The sequence below is a fragment of the Dendrobium catenatum genome, unplaced genomic scaffold (genome assembly GCF_001605985.2).
Source record: "Dendrobium catenatum unplaced genomic scaffold, ASM160598v2 fragScaff_scaffold_853, whole genome shotgun sequence".
In the NCBI taxonomy this organism is placed as follows: Eukaryota; Viridiplantae; Streptophyta; class Magnoliopsida; order Asparagales; family Orchidaceae; genus Dendrobium; species Dendrobium catenatum.
In genome coordinates this window covers 6,235,718-6,255,540 of record NW_021319315.1, presented here as the reverse complement: position 1 = coordinate 6,255,540, position 19,823 = coordinate 6,235,718, and the positions used below count along the sequence as shown (strand labels likewise).

At 33.3% G+C, this 19,823-nt stretch overlaps 1 protein-coding gene across 18 annotated transcripts in view; it reads right to left on the bottom strand.

Annotated features, from left to right (window-relative positions):
* Window positions 1-4,974: 4,974 nt before the first annotated feature.
* Window positions 4,975-19,823, bottom strand: part of LOC110107386 (ribonuclease P protein subunit p29) — a 23,993-nt gene continuing 9,144 nt past the window's right edge. For 2 of the 18 annotated variants that reach the window (XM_028696958.1, XM_028696957.1), the window contains 8 exons: window positions 14,124-14,177; window positions 13,968-14,041; window positions 12,500-12,577; window positions 8,249-8,511; window positions 7,208-7,282; window positions 6,897-6,955; window positions 6,677-6,778; window positions 4,975-5,398 (listed from right to left, as the gene is read on the bottom strand). In XM_028696958.1, the coding sequence (XP_028552791.1) occupies window positions 5,304-5,398; window positions 6,677-6,778; window positions 6,897-6,955; window positions 7,208-7,282; window positions 8,249-8,511; window positions 12,500-12,577; window positions 13,968-14,041; window positions 14,124-14,177 (800 nt within the window). In that variant the 3' untranslated portion in view covers window positions 4,975-5,303. Of the gene's footprint in view, window positions 5,399-6,676; window positions 6,779-6,896; window positions 6,956-7,207; window positions 7,283-8,248; window positions 8,512-12,499; window positions 12,616-13,963; window positions 14,042-14,123; window positions 14,178-15,701; window positions 15,893-19,823 lie in introns of all 18 variants that reach the window. The other 16 variants (XM_028696961.1, XM_028696960.1, XM_028696968.1 and 13 more) reach the window with 15 other exon arrangements.

Here is a 19,823-nt window from a genome sequence, read left to right as displayed (position 1 = left end):
GATCCTTACTCGTAGAATAAAATGAGTATGGATATTAAAATAACTCACTGATTCGAAACAAGTAGGAGTCTCCTCGGCTATTTTATTTACTTGCTCCGTATGATTTCCTTGCCTGTAGGCTGCCATCTCCCAGCCTCCAGGCTCTTTTCACTTAAATGGTATCAGATCTCGGATGCTAAATAGTGACTCTTCACGAGACTTTAGGTTTCCATTTCTCTTTTTCTTATTTGTTTCATTTAATAAGATAACCATCGCACTTTCCATTCTTCCCCAAATGCCTTTATGTATCCTAATATTTTGATTTAAGTGGTCACAAAGAAGTCTACAAACAACTACTTGCCTCCATGGGTCTGTCTTAACAGAACCTTAGAGATCGAGTTTGCAGCCGAGTGGTCGACGGAAGAAATTCCTCTCATCTCATCCGGGCTCGAATCCCCTAACTGTCCAAAAAAAAAAAAAAAAACATAACCTTGGACAAATGATCATGGGATATACTTATGGCTTCCATAGCCTCTCCTAAATTCTTTTGACTCTCCCAAGAAAAGGAGATTATTTTGTACGGACGCCGAACACAACTCTACATCCGGATGCCACGATACCGAGCAGTACCGAGCCACGGTACCGAACAGTACCGAGCCACGGTACCGAACAGTACCGAGCCACGGTACAGTAAAAGGGTGACGTGACGCATTTTATTGATCTCCGGACAACATTCAGTGTCTGCGCAGAATAATTTTTTCCAAGAAAAATAGTGAAGATATAGGGATACAAGGGACCACAGCCTTCAATCTTGTAAACCAAGAGTGGATTCCTTGAGAAAAGCAATGATCACAAAACGAGTTGTAAATCAAACCTCCTCTCTCTGAAGTTGTAAATCAAGTTGTTCATGCCTAGCCCTCTACTGAGCCATGGGCGAATGAGTTAAGAGGCAAACTCCAGAGATTCAATCAAGAAAAATACATGCAAAAGACTACCGCAACAAAATATCAAATCTCATTAGTGACCTTATTTGTGATAAAGATAAGGTGATGTATAATCTAAATGCCTTATGAGGGGAGTTCAAAACTAGTCACCTCTATTAATAATAGAAACCATAATTTTTCCCTAACTTTGAAACAAATCAAGTATTCTCTTATACAACATGAAAGTCTTAGCCACCAACAAAAAACTTAACCAATATTACAATGGAAGAAGAAGATTGTCTCATAGAAGAGATCGCAGACAATATCAAAACAATCACTATAATCAAGATTTTTGAAGAAGAGAGAAAATTAGCTGCATACACATAAAAATCAAGTCGACCTGTTAGCTACAGATTTAAATCCTGACGTATGCATCATTCAGTACTAATTAAGACCACTGTTTAAAATTGCGCAATAAGAGGCGCGCCTCTGCGCAATTCTTGCAAAAAACGCCTCAAGGCGTGCGCAATTGCGGGCTGTGGTGAGGCGTACGCCTCACGTAGGCTGAGGCGCGCCTCTGTTGCATTTTAAACCTTGATTAAGACCTATATGGGTGCATAATCTTTCTTCAAATTCTCTATTGAAGATATTAGCAAAGTATAAATTCAACTTATATTCTTCTCATATTAATGATTCCAGCTTTTATTCTTCGCGCACCTATGGTAACTTTGAAAGAATCAATTTTCTGGAAGCAGTGTTAAAAGTAACGATGCAACTGGAATCGGACTTGTCATATAACAGAAGCCTATCTCAAGATTATACTATGACGAGAGAAAAATTGGCAATCTTCCTTGTATGCATTCAGGAACAGATATAATATATCATGGAATTCTCCACTGATTTTTATCTAATTTATGCGATATTATGGTGTGAAGTTAAGATTGTTTGATCTGTTGGACAAGGTAAGACTTGCAGTGTTAAGGATGTTTCGTGATGAAGGGCATTTTGATAAATCTCACCATTAATAAAACTTGAAGCTGACGTTTGAGCTCTTAAGGCAGATCGATGGAGCAAGCTTTTTCCTTTTTTTTTTTGAACTAGAGTATCTATCCGCTACCACTCCAAAAGGAGCGCTTGGCGGTGTAACTAATCCATCGGCGGAACTTTGCGAGGCCACGCATCGGCATCGGACCCGTACTTGCTTTGCCCCATTGAAGAGGTGAGGCCGTAGTAGAGGGGATTCAAACTCGGGATGGGAGGTTCCCAACCATGCTCGCCCATTAACCACCCTAAGTCTCGGTGGATAGAGCAAGCAATTTTATTCAAAAGAGAACTTTAATACAGTTATCGAGAGAGACCCAAGCATTTTGATGAGGCCACCTATCATAGAGAGGAAGGGTTTAAGATGTTGAAGTACAGATTTGAAAAAAAAAAGTTTTGTTGGTGCAACTATTTTAGATTACATGTATTTTCATGAAATGAGGATAATTCCCAATCATTTCTTTGGCTTTTCTTCTTGAAAGCATGCGCACTAAATGACCTTTCAATACTTCTAATGCAATTTTAGCTGTGAAAAAAATTAGTTTATAACTCAGCTGAACTAAAACACTATCTATTTGGATTAGATTTTTTAGATCACTCATTCCTTGATAAAATATGTCTCATTTTTCTTCTTAGAGAAATAGTTTAATTTATAGATGTATATGGAGTACTTGGTCATTTAGTTTATAGATCATGTAGGGTAAAAATCAACTTTATCTTGAGAACTTTTTTAGGTCAATAGATGCCGAAGTTATTCGATTTATCAAAGAATAAAGCAACTAAAATTACACCGCGACATATGCAACTTCTAAGAAATTTTTGTGTGATGCTTCTGTTCCACATGTCTCCATTCTGCATCAACCCTTTACTCCTCTAAGAGATCAAGCTTCTCCTCCAACCATTCAATATTTTGTTCATGCCACTGGTCAAGCTAGTCAAGGCTGAGTTTATGATCAATGGGATCTAAGTGGATAGTTAAACGAATTCATTCATATCCCTTCCAAAAGTTCATGTATAAAGTGTTACATCGATAATTATTGATTTGGTAAGCTAAAGTACCAAATGGAGTTCAAACCAAAAGTCACTTATTGCCCTCTAAAATCTTTTCCAAAATGATTAGTATCATTTTGTTTTCCACCTCTACTTGCCCATTAGACAAGACGTGGCTAATTAACACATATTTCAAAGTTAAATCATCCCTTTAACAGAAATTAAATAATATTTTACTGGGAAACTGAAATTTATTATTTGTCACAATGACAGAAAAAACTGACAAAAGATAGCTACCCAAAAATTTAACCACCACCTCAATAGTTGTTCCAAAGAGACAAGGGTCAAAATAGCCTCAAACCATTTTATGACATAATCGATGAGAACCAATAGATATGAGCTTTTTTAGGAAGCCAACAAAAGCAGAGTTTCGCACAAAAAAAGATTATTCAGCACAGGAAAATGTTAGACCAGTCCCTCATGGATTAGTCCAGCCGCCGGTCCCTTGCCAAGGGCCAGTCCAAGTTTATAAGAGGTGGACTTGGTCCGCCCCTTGAAGGGGCCACCCAAGCATGGGTGGGCCCAATTCAAGATTTCACATAGAAAGGGAGGAGCGGCTTGGGCTAAGGGAGTAATTATGCGAGGATTATTTGCATGCTTTAAGTAGGAAGAGAGATCAGCGTTAGATGTATGTAAATTATTGTGGTTGTTCTTGTTCTTGGAATTTGGTGTCTTGGGCTCTAGCGGCGTCTAGGGATTGGGAGATAGATCATCCTCTCAAATTGAGGATCAATCTTGCTTTTATTTCTTCAATTAGTTTGAGTTCTTCAATAAAAACTACTGTTTTGTTTGTTTTCCCATCGGATTTGTGGATCATTCTTACTGTTTTTGTCTCTCTTGTTAGGATTTACTTGATATCTTCAAATATTTCCTAATAAAAAATTGCCAAACACTCTTCCAATTTGGTAAAGAAGTCATGACAGTCCCTTCTCCACTGAAGTCTAACCTAAAGCTAAAAATCAATCACCAAGTAGAGCCAAAAGACTGAACAAATTTTGCCTTAAATCAAGTTTCATTTTTTTTAACAGCTTTAATATCTACAAACGGAAAGTGTTTCTTTTATGTTGGGGATGAATGTACACTTTATCCATAAGAAAATTACAAGCTGAGCATTTTTACCTCTACTTCTCTAATCTAATACATCTACTCTCCAAACTAAATTATCAAAAAGTAACATTTTGTGCGACTGAGCCATCTAAGACAACTCTCTAATCTTATCTACCACTGCAACTACTCCAAACTTTCCTCTAAAGTGAGTTCTATAGATTTAAATAATTAAGAAACCTTATAAGAAAATAAAGCTTCAAATTTGCAAAAAAAAAAAATATTCAAATTTGTGGATTGACAAAATATATTTCTTCTTTTACTTTTCTCTCTCTCTATCTCTTATTTTTATACTTAGTTGAATTCAAATCAAACTGCCTTTTGACATATTATAAAATTATGTAAATTAAAACATTTGATGAAAGTAATTTTACCATCAATGTATATTAACTATTTATATAAATATTATTAATTCATAAAAAGAAGAGATTTTACAATCGTACTATTATTATAAGTGTCGCTTGTGAATCTCCCCACACAACATCATGATCGCACATTCCAAACCGTTGAATAAATTTTCTCCCTTTAGTTTTTTTACTATTTGTATGGTCGCATCTCTTGCAAAACGAAATTTTCGTTCGCGTTTCTTATCTAACTACTGAAAAACCTCTCCCGCTACTCTCACTCTCCAGCAGTCTTCTCCCTCTCATTTGCATGCCCAAGACGAAACAAAGGCCCTACATGGGATTGACTGCATTTTTAAAATTGACTTGTTAAGAGTCAAATTCTCATTTAAATTTAACAAAAAAAAAAAACATTTTTAACTTCACAAGCTGAGCATTTTGGGGTTGTGAAGTTTAACTTCTCGGACAAATAAAACTTACTTTTTTTCTGAAGCTATCTTCTTGTCATAGCATGACCTCTAATTAACAAGAGATTAGAAAGTGCTATCCGATATCATAGAAACTAAACATTTACAAAGATATCATTGTTAGCAACAATACAAAAAAAAGTAAACATTTACCACCAATTGGGTGAACAGATGCCCCTAGGGGTGTATGTGAGCTGAGTCGGCTCGAACTTAACTCATTAACAAGCTAGTCAGTTGAGCTTATCAAGCCACGAGTTCTAGGTATATTAAACTGTAATAATTTTACATAGAAATCACTAAAATCATAATTAGTAATCATTTGTCAAGAATGACTAGCGCAATCAAATCAACTCACCTTTGAAATACAACATACAAGCCCAGTAGATAGCTGAACATTAGGTGATGTTCCGCAAAGAAAGTTTGTCGCCATGTAAAGTAACCTTCCAACACCCAGCTTGAAATATAAACACAGATCCATGCTTAGGAACCACTGAATCAAATCATGTGATTTGTTAAATGAAGAATTTCAATATGATATAGCATTTCAGCTAATGTAAATTGTCTGCTTCAACTTGCAATAAAACAATAAAGAAGCAAAATTAGATAAGAAAATTATTTTCAGCAAGCACCATTACATAGCATCTCCTGATACTCAACGCAAGCAAACTAGAGCATCACAAACGTGCACAAGGATGTGTTAGTTTAAGTGAAAGTAATGGAAAGGATATGAAAAGAAAAGGGAAATCTTTTAAGGCATTGCATTTTTCTTTCTTTCTTTGTTTTTTAAGGCAAATTGTTTGAGTATTGATGACAAGATTTTGTGATATTTACTACTCTCGCTACTTATAATATTTTCTTGTATCTAGAGTTAATAATAAAACATTGGGGAACTTATATACATACCACCCAAATGCGGTGGCTGCACAAGGAAAAAAAAATGAAGTCGATGATTGGATAAGTGTCAACTTAAACATGCCTTCACCAATGACTCGCTCGGTTTCAGAAAGAAAAGCAGGTAGAAATTGTAGTAAAATTTCCAGATTTTCTTTAGACCTAGAAAAAACAGACCAAAACACAATATGTTTTCCATTTCCATTTCTTTCCCCTGATTTCCTTCATGTTAAACACAGCCTAAGGAATCATATTTTCAGCAAAGTCGAATGATTCTCTTCAAGTAGAGGAGTTCATAAGGGAAAAAAAGCATGCTTGCCAATTTACTTCAACATTGCCACACAACTGTTAAACGGCACATGCAATCACGAGGGCAATTGATATTTCATAAAATGCAATTTATCCAAAAGATTAAACATATTCTAAATCGCCAATTGCTAAGCTCTTTGTGGCAATATATCAGAAGCCATAACGGGTTTTAATGAAACAAGATTTTGTTATTACATCTAGCAGATATGCAAAATAGATCTTAGTGACCACAAAAGAGAAGCAAGCAGAATGGCAGAAAGACGAGCAAAATTACCCATGCAACCTATAGCGCACTACAAAACACAATACAAACCATCCACTGCCGGCATTCAAATGAGCTATTATACATTCTGCAGTTTGAGTTTGTTTTATCAGTCATTCTGCATTCATTCCTCTTAAGTGTTATTTGAGATGTTAAATTTAGTTTATTATCCATCGCTTTTTACTTCCTAATCCTACCACATGAAATTCCTAATCCATCACTGTGTACTAAACATTAGGATTTAGCACATGAAATAATACTAAGATCAACTCAATTATAAATCTTAAAGTTTCTCAAAGAGGATACCTCGGAAATGATTATCTTGCTTGATTATCCCAAAGGTCTCCGCTGTTTCTCGAATCATAATACCGCTTATACCAACAAAAGATCTTGTTTTACACTCAACAACTAAAAAGACATCCATAAAAAATTAGAAGATAACATGTGCATTAGTATCCCACTCTAAAGTATATTTCAGCCAAAAATAAACACAATAGAATGATTCAGGTCAAAGAGCATTTATTACCAACAACAAAAGCACCATGCAAGTCTGCTGTGAGAAGGCATTGAGCCAATTGTTTTTTACTGGAATAAATAAGTATGAAGCAGTATTAGTACAAATGTAAAACCAACTAAAAGACTTGGAAATATGCCAAGCATTTAAAGTAACTCATTAAGATTTAGGAAGCACAAAGTAAAAACAAAGCAATCAAACAATTGATAATCACTAGACCATAGAAACTGTTCGATAAGATTCGAGTATGTAGCCAAGTTCTTGCATAGAGAAAGAATAAAATACCAAGCAACAAGACAGAGCAAAGCAATTAGAACACTCACCTGGATTCTTCCAGGAGCTCAAGGATATAGGCTTTCCACATGTCATGCATTGGTTTGAAGAGCTCAAATCTGCAACTAGCAAGGACAAATAACTAACTAAGGTCAATGCCCCAAAATAAGAAATTCAATAAAGCTATATGCAAATATGCATTGCACAGATATATGAATACTCATAATTCATAATTTTGCAAAAGAATCTAAATATAGCATCACGCTTGAATTATTTAATACTAGTGGCAGTTAGCATGCAGACTTGTAACAACATTTGTTAGAGCATTCTTAGATATAACACCTGACAGCATGCAGACTATGCAAGTTTCATGAGGAAGAACAATCCTTGCAACATATCTTGATACTTTGCTCAATACTATACTGAGGAATCTGAAGCAGTTTAGGATGCATGGACTTAAGTCAATTTATCAGAAGACGATCCCCAAGGCGACCTCCTGGTAGTAGGTCAAGAGGTTGAACTCACAACGAAACCAAAGAGACTAAGACACGCATTTACTCCTAACTGTCTGTCAATCAATTATCATGGCACTCAATCATACATATTCTCAAGATCAACAAAAGAATATGAAGATCCTATATTCTATATCTTCCGTTAATTGTCTTTAACACAAATCACTTTCATAGTAGGTCTTCCTTGCATGAAAATTGGCGTAATGCTTCTAAATCTATGTTTCATTACTCTCTCATAGTTGTATTATACAGCTAAATTTGGAACACATTCCATCATAGAAAAACTAGTAACATTTACACATTTAAAGTGTCAACAGATTAAATATCAAACATGTACAACTGCAAGGACATGAGAAGAAGAAAAGCAATAATGAATAACTGAAATTTGTAAAAAAAAAATATTGTAGAAAACAGCCACCCTAAAGCTTGATTATAAATGCTAAAACTGAAGGTCTCCCACTTCATTTAGTCCATAAAGCGTTTTCATAAAAAAATTTATGGGCATAAATTTCAAAAGCCACAAAAGTCTAAAGCAACATATATAATGTTAGAAACTATTCAATAATAATTAATACGCACTTGTGAAGCTCCTTTGGCATATCAAAAGTCCCACATTTCCGATGCTGTCGTAGAGACATGTGCTTTTGTGACCGCTTTGAATGGCTTCGTAAAGCCTTTGCACGAGCATCCATTGAAACACCAACATTAGGAACAAAATTATCAAGTAGAAGACAATGATCTATCTTTTTCTTTAAGCTAGTCCTTCTGAATTTATTCCACTCCTCCCCATGTTGCAAAATATCATATACAACTTTATTGACAATATCAGCCTTATTTGAGACCTACATGAAGCAAAAAAAAAATACATTCATTTGGGCCCAATGGAAAACAATGTAACTCCCATGTTTTTTTCATTATTTACAAAATCAATATCAACATCAATATTCTACCAACAATTTGTTCCACACGTTTACAAACAAAAATCAATCATTACAGGTGATGTACAATGGGAAGTTGATGTTCAATTAAATTGAGGATTATGATATTCACCCTATATTTCCTTTAAATGTTATAATAAATCACAACAAACGCTCACCAATGAGCTTTTGCATACATGTATAAAGACTTCTACAATACATCATTCACAACATCTTCTACTATAGTCATTCCTGTTCACTAATAATGAATAAAAAAATAATATGCATGACTAATATTATATTTTAGCTTTTTCTCAGGTTGAAATGCTAAATTCAAATCCAGTAAATGCATGTTTCTAAATGCTAAGATCTTTATTCATTTTCCTTATCCCTCCTTAAAATCATTCTTATCCTTCGTATTTATTATTTAATTGTCACATTTAGCCTAATTTAAATAATTCTTTATTTTTTAAGTATTTTAAAAAGGATCCTATATTCTATGACATGAGACCATCAGGATATTAATTGTCCCGTCAAGATAAAACATGTTGAAAAAGTTCCTTCAAAATAAACTCAATTGCCTCTGATAGCCAATTCCCTCATTCTCTCTAATCCTAATTGATGCCTCTCAAGAGACATCAAAAAAGCTCTCATCCTCTATTAATGAGCCTCTCTCTGGAGTGCATGGGTTGCAAGGGAGACGAACAAAAATCATGGAGCATCCTATTCTAGCTCATTTTCTCTTATTTTCTCCAATTACCATTATTTATAAACCCACCAACCTCCCTAATGTAAACATCTGAAACCAAAATAAAATGAAGAAAAAAAATGAACAATAAAAGAGCAACAGAAAATCTTTTGAAGAGAAATAATAAAACATATGAGGGAAGAGAAAGAATTTAGGGAGGGAAGAAATCAAGAAAGATTGCATGGAGATCTAGGCAAAGCAACATTAAAAAATAATTCATCCTCAAGGAACAATTAAGGGTGGAATCTAACATCTTCAAGTAAGATCACTCTAGATTTATTATCTTGTACGATTCTATATTCCCCTTCCATTATTACTTACGTAATACATGACTGATACTGCTGTAAAATCGTAACATTGCCTGAAACCCTAAATTGATGCATATACATCATCCAATCGATGTCTTATCAAGACAACTTAATTCTTTAATAAACGCTAAACAATAGACCACCATTAGGGTTATGATTAAACTGAAAAAACTTCCAAGTACAAAATTTTCACGTTAACCTAAAAGATAGTGGTTCTGATATTATAGTTGTGGACTATTCACTCTCATTTAGGAAATTAGGCTACGTAGCAAAGCTCTAACATCAAAATATAGATTTAAACCAATCTCTTTGTTACACCATAAAAAGTGTCAGGCTTTGGCCTCTTGGTTCAGAATCAATATCATGTAAATTATAATTTACCTACAATTTATGACCATAACATGTTTTAAAGATCAATTCAATTACAATCTCATATAAAAATTTTCCTGTAAATAAATTCAAATTTATTGATCTAGATCTAAAGAAGGTTACAACATCCTTATATTTAAGTCTAGATTATTATGATAAAGTTCCGAGAAGGTTCACCAATAACCTTCATCATGATCTTGGATCAAACTAAAAAAGTGATATAGTTTATTAGGAAACAAAATTAATAGAGAAAGCATGAATTTAAATGCAATTCTAGAAAAATGGAAGCAAGCATACAACTAGAAAGTAGTACAATTAAAATATATATATTGTCAAACACAAGTTTTGAAATTGTGCAAATCAAGGCATTTTCTTTTTAAAACAATGCCTAAGCCTCAAAATTAAACTATTAAATTAATTTAAATATAAAAATAAAACATTTCTGAATAATCCTCGTAGGATAAATGAGTGAACATACATAAGTAATATAAAATAAATAAATAAATAATAATAATCTCTCAATAAGTATTCAATAATAAACAAGTAAACATAAACACAATGTCTAAAATAAATAAGTAAACATGTCCTCATTCTTCAAATAAATTAATCACGAGTCTTAAGACTTTCAATTCAAAAGCCTCTGTCAATCTCACCACTTAGAAGGTGTTCATTACAATCATCATCGTCCATGATTGCTTTCTACCTCCCTCATTCTCATTTATAACATCCTCTCAATCTTCCCCATCTTCAATTTCAATCACATTCCTCTTCCATAATCAATAAAATCCAATAAGAATAATAAAACAGTGACTATATTGATTATTCTAATTTTTATTAAATAAAATTTTATTCTAATATTTTCTATTTTCTCATTTGTTTCTGTTGCTCTTGTTCCTTTATCAAAACAGTGAAAATTGAGATATGCCTCTAATAATTATGGTGGGGTAACCTCTTTTTCATCCTCCATAAGTCATTCATCATCTGATGACATATTATTACAATGAAAGGGGCTCACATCATCCTTCAAAATTTTCTTCCTCAAATGTCAATCTTTTAATCTATAGTTATATATTTAGGTAAAACAAAATGTTTTAGTTAATCAACCGATTTCTTCCCATAGTATAAACTCTCTCATGCCGCCATAAGGAAGATGATAAACCTAACACTTTAACTGCAAATATTTGCAATTCGAAAGTACCAACTTCAAATTTAATTCACCGCTCAACTAATTAAAAAATATGAGCAAATAATACAAATTCAGAAAACATAATCAATAAAGATCAAAAGCTAGGATCTATAGAAAATTAAATATTATTTATCAGGGTAATGTTTGGCTATAGTGCCTTTAACTTGTTCTAATATAAAGAACACTTCCTAGTTTCTAAAAGCTACAAGTTGGAGAACAGCCTTCCCTCTCCCTATTGAATCAACAATCATTTGATCCATACAATAGTACATTCCAAGTTTGATGTCTAGATTGGTGGACTTATTCTCGTCATATTGATATTTAGGTTTTAGATAATACCCCTCATTGCTTGCAAATATCGATGCACTTGAAGCTCCCTTTCTCATCTATAATCCCTCAAATTTTCTTGTAATTGCCCTAATCTCCACCTAAGCCTTTTGTTATCAACTCCTTCGTCCCACCCATAGCATTATAAATGAAACCATTGTTGGGGTTTTCTCTGCATCAAATTTTCTCAAGACTTGAAACAGAGGCATTGTAGTTGTTATAACAAAACTTGCACTTAGTCAAAAAATTTCATTTAAAACAATCTTTCTCAATTATATCCCTTCAAAATTCATCTCTCATATACAAATTTTACAAGTGTAGAGGTTAATATGTTATGTCAAAGGGATACCAGTGAGTGCTGCAATAGAAGCATCAACAACACTAGCAACGCAACCTCTCGTAGGTTAGATTCTCCTGTGGAGCATGCAAGTCACAAGTAGCATGTACGTGAATCAAGGTTTAGGATTCTAGGTTTTTTAATGAAATAGGTTTGGGTATAAATCATAATGGTAATTGGGCTTATGTTTATCAATTAAATTTGCCCAACACCAATGACTATGAAAATTGAGGCTTAAATCTCATTATAAATGCCTTGAGGCACTGAGGCATACCCATCAAATCATCAATAGCTCCATTTGAGGCATGTATCTTAAGTTCTTTTATCTGCTTCAATACATGTCTCAAATTGCGCAATTTTAAATAATCATCAAGTATAAATTATTATCAAATATTACTAATTCATATATCATATGCTTAATATGATGAATAGTTGCAATGTTTTTAAAATTGACTAAATAAGTAGTTAACATGACCTCAAAATGCATAAAAAATATGACGGGAAAAAATTTAAACTGAGAATAATTTACATGAATAGCAAGTACTAATTTTTTTTAATTATCAAATGCAATAAGCAAGGTTGTTAAAAGCAAGTGCACTTCAAAAGTGAAGTGTTGCAGCACGAAGGGTGACACTTACAATCTTCTCTCCTATAAAGAGAAAGGAGCACGAGTAGCACATCACACAAGTGTGAAACTGCTTGCACGTTTCTTCATTCTGCATTTTTGGGCAGCTTTTGGGTTTAGCTCACGCACCTAGTTGAGTGGTTGATTTAATATGTAGAATAAAAGAGAACTATAACTCTGCACTTAGGGCTAGCGATATTTATAGAAAAAAGATGCATTAACTTGTCAGATCCATCTCAAATTTTTTTGGGAAAATAAGAGAAATACAAGGATGCAACCTATATAATAAAAATTATTACTTGATGAGATTTAAATTTGATTAAATAAATTCCTACACACACACATTATGCTTTGCACATTTAAGCAAAAAAGAACCACTGCGCATTAAACTTTCATTATAAGTTTTCCAACAATTTATTTTGAAGATATTAGGATACATGGTGAATAAATAAAAGATTATATTGTTCATCTAAGATGTTCTTCCAAAGTCTTCCAAAAGAAAAACTACATAAGAACCTTAAAAAGTGTAATTTTGTAACTTATTGGTTGCTAACTCTCCCGTGGATATTCTAAAATCATTCAATGATTATCAAAACTTCAAAGATACATCTCACCATCGATGTCTAGTTGAGTAATTGTTAAGCTTATCCATCTTACTGTCACCCCACTCCATGTATGCTTTGTTGTCGATGTGGTTAGTTAATATATACAAAACCCAAAGAAAAACATGAGGAATTAATATTGGGATTTTTAAGATGCATAAAAAATCTCTAAAGAAAGGTTTTAATATCAAATACCAAATCATTTAAACATTAAAGCATTTTTTGATATTGATTATGTTAGATTTATTGAAGATCAATACTCTAATTACAAATAATGTGCTTTTGAGAAGACTGTCTTCTTTCCTGGAGAAGTAAGAAAGCAAAATGTTGTCGCGAGATCTAGCATTGAAGTTGAATATAGGACTAACATATTCTTCCTATAAAATGATGTGGACAAAAACTTCAATAGAAGAATTTAACTTCATTATAACTCAATCCCTGTTAATTTTAATAATTGAGTAGTAATCTACATTATTTTTTTACCTCATTTTAAGCAGAGCTTGCATTCGTCCTTGTCCATCCTTCCTTCATAATCAAAATTGACGACGCCAAATCAATTCGAATCGATTCTAGTTTGATTTGACATCGATGGGCCGTCGATTGTTAAATAGAATCGAGTCAAGCCCGAATTAAAGCAAACATAATGATAAGTATATGACATGGATTTAAATCGCTAATCTCCTTTTCATTATATAATCCCTGCTCTTTTTAATGCTTCTTGTACCATTGATCAATACTAATTCTTCCTATATCTGGCAATAATGGACAGTTGATAGTGATTTTCAATCATCTTAGCATGGAACACACATGCGGAATCAGCAAAAACATACATATATCAATCAACATAGAGCCAACAAAGTGAACCAGGTACATACTCACTTCGGACTCACTATTTAGAAGTTTGTCATTTATGCCTTCCAAGAGTTCTGAATATACAGGGTGGAAATCTGCATCTACATAAAATTATTGTTGAAAGGATGAACTGCTAAAATCTAAAATCATAAACCCTATTTTCAGAGAAAGGGATTCATATACCTGTTTTCAAAGAGGCATGTCTCTGAGATGCTTTACCAGAGAACTTCAAATATCCTGAGAAACATTATAAAACAACAAAATTCACATCCCATTTCAACATTCTTAAATCCTTATCTCAACATGCTGCTTTGAAAGAAACAATTTTCTGCACACTTGTAGCAAAATTCATATGAGAAAAAACCAAAAGGTAATATCATCTGCCTGTTTTACTTTAGAGGCAAGCTGTGATTTGAGTTAGGGGTAAAAACGAGTCGAGTCGAGTCGACTCGACTCGAATATATACCTAATCGAGCTAAGCTTATTTAGTTTTTATTGAGCTCCAGCTCAACTCCCTAAAAAATTTATAGTCTCGAGCTCGTTTGGAAAGCTTGAGTTTGACTCAATTGTTCAGTTCGATTTATTAGTTTTAAATTAAATATTTCAGTTTTTTTAGAATTTTTATTTTTAATATAGAATTAACTTAAAATGTTAAAATATATAATATAATGCTAATTTAAATTAATTTTTAAATGTATTATAAGTTAATCAAGTGGCACAACAAGCTTATGAGCTAAGCCAGTATAGACTTGAGCTCATACTCATGGCTCTATAAGCTCAACTCATGAGCTTGTTAACAAGTTGAGCTCAAGTAGGCTCGGTTCACTTACACTCCTAGTTTGAGTTAACCATGAAATAACCTCCTATGGCTTTACATGAAACTAGTAAGCATGCATAAGCATCAAATATGTTACTTAACGTTTTATTTTTAGTGTAGTTTTCATTCAATTCTTATCCATGCCCAATGAATTCTCGTTTTTCACACCGTGTCTTCTTAAATGTTTTCTCAAGTACAGTCAAACTATTAACCATGATTAATTATTGAGATTCCTAACACAAAGTCAATGAAAAATTTTGACATAAATTTTCACATTTATTTCAAGTAGAAGCTCAACTAGGTATACTTTATTGTGGAATTAGCAATTCACAACCAGCATAAAAATGTGGTATATAACAATTAATTGTGCAAGTTTGGCATGAAGAGTTCATTAAAAACAATGGAGAAATATCATATGTAAAAGCATTAACTAATGTACAAATAAAAAAATCTTTATCTTAAACCCTCATCAAAATGACTTAAATAAAAAATGGAGAAATCTCATTCATCTCATAGAATAAAACTCAAAATGAGTTATCTTATAAATCAAAAGGAGTGCATAACTAATGTACAAATAACTTCTTACAAATTTCATAATTTTTTAGATAAAAATCTTTATCTTAAATATTTTATTATATGAAAGTAAAGCACAAAATCAATTACATATTAATAAGTATAACATCAATTACAAATAAAGATGTCACAAGACTAATTACATATCATCTTTCAAATAGTAAGCTATTGAATATTTATTTAAAGAATAACACGTTGTACTCGAATATCTGATATCCACCGTAAGAAACAGGGAACTGAAGCTCTCTAGTTCCTAAATTAATAGATCTTTTCTACTTCAGATAAAAATAATTTTATAAAAATACTGCCAAAATTTTGGAACCCACTTCAATTAACTGAAGCTGAACCAAATGAACATAAGTTTAATTCACCTTTCCTATAGAAAAAGGGATGGACTATGATGAGGAAGGGACCTTGGCGAACTAGCAATTTTCATCTCTTTTAGCCTCAGCACCACCTTTTTGCTTATTGGAGGCCTCCTCTCTCTTCTTACACTTCACTTGTTGAATAACCTCTAATCAAGCGAACACAAATCTCTGTTTAAGTCATCAAAAGCTGGCATCTTTTGGCCAAAGATTAGTTAGGGTTTTCGCATTGGTTTGTGATGGCATTATACTTCTTCAGTGAAAGCACGGGAGACAAAAATGAAAAAGCTCGCAAGTTATGGAATTGAGAGACATGAAGAAGAAAAGTTGATGCCAACTGTATCACAAATTTGACTATAAAAAATACAATGTAATGGTCCACCGCCAACCCCAGCATTAGCCCAATGGTTCGAGCTTTGATTAATTTCACTTAAAGTCTCCAAACAAAACAACTAAAATTGAGCAGCATGTGCCCATAAGCATGACATAGTGATGACCAACATCCAATAACTTTAAACAACTAATAATCAATTATGCATTAAATTATTTTGATTGCTAATAGGGCAAGTATAAAAATTTGTTTTAAGATTGGTTGGCTTTTAGAATTAGTAATATTTATTTTGTTATCATTTATAAAAGTTCAAATTCAAACTATGTTTTAATGAATTATACATGATATGTAAATAATTAATTTCAAATCATATCAATCATTAAACCATGATAATTCATGGAAAAAGGATATAAGTGGCCATCATTAAATCTTCGTTGATTTTTTTTCTTACAGTATTAAAATTAAAATTAAAATCATATTATTTAATATGCCTTATTAATAATGCATGGCATAATGCAATAAAGAATTAAACTAAAATTATATAAATTATGATAATTAAAATAAGGCACAAATTATATACCAAGTGTCATCTCATTTATTCAAATCTTAATTTTAAAATTGGCGCATACCATTAATGATATGCGAAGTGTAAGTGTCATCTTATTAGCTCATGTGCACAGCTTTAGATAATAATTAGGCATGATGAATCCATTAGAAGCAGCCGTGGAGATGGTGGTTATTAATAGTAATTAAAGATCTTTTAGTCGTGGCTGAAGAGACAAAGAAAATGAAATAAATACCTCCTAAAAGGTAAGCTAGTAGCGGATTTGAGACTTACTCGTTCTCTTTGATTTCAAAGTTAAGTAAGCTATTTGATACTTTTAGACTAATATTACTCAAAGCAAAATGGAGGTTCCTACTGAGGTATACAGTTTTCAAAGTCCAACTGAGAAAAGTCTGCAAGCACCGAGGGCATCTTTTAATGGCAATGATGGAAAGATTCTCCAAGCCTCCAAACCATAGAAAGAGCAAGGATAAATGCTGCAGAGCCTTATCAAGAATAGGATACCAAAGAAATCATCAACATCAATGATGTTGAAATTACTAGTAATGAAAATGTTGCAAGAAGAAGATTGTCGGTGAATAGGGTTGTAGTCATTGAAGAGAATAGGCGAGATAATGAAGCTATTAATGATGGCATTGAATGGGATTCTACCTTATAGGTTGCGGTTTTTGTGAGGAAACTTCTCAATATCTTTTTAAAAGAATATCTCCTAAAGCGATGGGCCTTGTGACCAGGTTGTTGGAAGAAGAGTTATGGATTAGGGGTGTAAACGAGTCGAGTCGAGTCGAGTTTAGGCCCTTATCGAGTTCGAGCTCGAGTTAGCTCGGCTCGTTAGATGGAACTCGAGCTCGAACTCGTCTCACTATAAACGAGCTCGAGCCGGCTCGCCAGCCGTGGGCGGAAATTTTTAAATTTAGGCGGGAATTTTAAAAAATTTTAAAATTAGTCAGGATTTTTAAAACTTAGAAAAAATTTAAAAAAAATATATGAAATGTTTAACATTTAAATAAAATTTATAAATTTAATAAATAAAGTAAAATTATTTTAAAAAAATTAATATTTATTCGAGTTGGCTCAAGCTCGAACTCGAGCTCTAGCTTGACTCACGAGCTCGATAAGCTCGGCTCGCGAGCCCATAAACGAGTTGAGCTCGAGCCTGCTCGGCTCACTTACACCTCTATTGTGAATAACTATCTTAACAATAATGTTCAAAGAACTTGTTGAAGCCATGTCAATTCTGAAAACAGCATTAGAACTACAAATAGGTGTTGAAATTATAGAGACTAAGATCGATTGATTTGACGCCTTATGAGAAATAGAAAAGTCATGGCATGATGCAATTGAGACTAATCTCAAATGGTTTGGAATTGCCTTATCCTTCTTGCCTGATATACTTGCCCAAGAATCTCGTCGAGAAATAAATGAGTTCAAGGTGAAGGTTGTTTTGATCAGAAGTAATTAAAGACTTGAGTTATGCTGCACTTAGTGATCTAGATTGGCAAAATCCCATGGGAAGTTGCTCTCGATCTGAGGTTTTGAACTTTGCCAGAAGGATTTGAGTTATTATTGCATGATGAATTCCACATTGCTACAGCTTCCTCAAGTCATCCTTCTAAAAGTTGAATTTGTTTTATTTTTATGTAACTAGCAAGACGATAAATTTATGACATAAATTTGGATTCTAAATTTCGTTGTTTTATTTTTCCTTATACTTTTCTTTTTCTCGTGATTAGTATATGGGAAAACCAGCTAATGAAATGTAAGTCTTTTTACAAGTTTAAACCTTATTTTACATTTTGATTTATCAACATGGCTTATTTATATGAAGTCGATATTAATTGGGAGTAGGTTTTTGAAAGATGGATTTTTTCGTTGAAGTTGAACTTTATTCATATAGAGAGCTCTATTTATGAGGCATACTTAGCACATGAAACCTCTTATTTTTGCCCCTACCACTTTGAGTCTCAAGCATAGTGTAACCAAACTATAATATAACAAAATGATAAGGAAGTTGGAGATGGGAAAGTTCAATCACCATTATCCATTTTTTAAAATACCAAGTAGAGCATTCCATGTATATATCAAGATACTTAATTGATAAAAATTCATAAATGTGCCAAGATAATTAGAATGACATGCTAAAAGTTGACCCTTCAGATTATCAAAGAGGAAACTTAAAGGATGGAAGTTGATTCCTTATCTAACGAGGAGAATTTTTTAAGATCGTTAGTTGCCTCATAGGATCTACAAAAATATAAACTTGTAAGGCTAAGGATTTAAGGTAGGCAAAGGGGGGGAATGACATTCCCCACCCCCCACCCGCCCCGGCTCTACCAGTGGCTGGTTCTTCCCGCCCCCCGGCTGCCTGTTCCAATTCCCTGGGTTGTCTATTCTGGTTCCCTGGGCTGCCTGTTCCGGTTCCCCTAGTGGCCAACCGTTCCTGCCCCCTTGGCTGCCTTTTCCGGTTTCCTATGTGGCTCTTTGGGTGTTATTTCTGGACTAATTGTTGGCCTTCTATTTTCCCTTACCTAATTGGTTTAATTGGGGATGTTTTGGGCTGTTTGGCTGCCCCCTTTTCTCCCATAAATTTGAGGTGTTTTGTAAGCAAAAAGAGAGGTTATAATGAGATTTTTGGAATACAAAACCTGGGGATTTTTTCCTTCTTTGGAAAAGCTTGCGAGCTTGTTCCATTCTTCTTCTTCCTTCTTGGGAAAGCTTGCGAGCTTGTCCTCTCCTTCATCTCGGCTTACCTCTTTCTTCGCTCCGCAAGTTCAAAGTCACATGTATCTTTCTTCTCAAGCGATGGAATGCAAGTTTAGGTGTTATTTCATGTTCTAAATGTCCTTGTTATGTATCGTTTTTGTGTAATAAAATTGTATTTTTCTTACTTTCTAGGAAGTCTTTTAGTATGCTTGCAAAAATTAGGGTATTCCCTTTTTTTTCTTGCATTAGGATTTTTCTAAGAATTCTAAAGCTCTCTCTAGATGTCAATGGATCAAAAAAAAGAAAATAATTAAACTAACATCTTTATATAGAGATTGAGTTCGGGTTTGTTTAGGAATATCTAAAGTATAGGAATAACTAAAGTATAAGTGATATCTATCTGAAAATATAGTTGTGAATCTTTGAAATCCATGCAAAAAAATGATGACCATGTGACTTCTACCTTTGACCAACTAGGAGTTTGGGATAATGTTATTATCCTTGTAATAGTGATAAGTTTTTTTTTTTT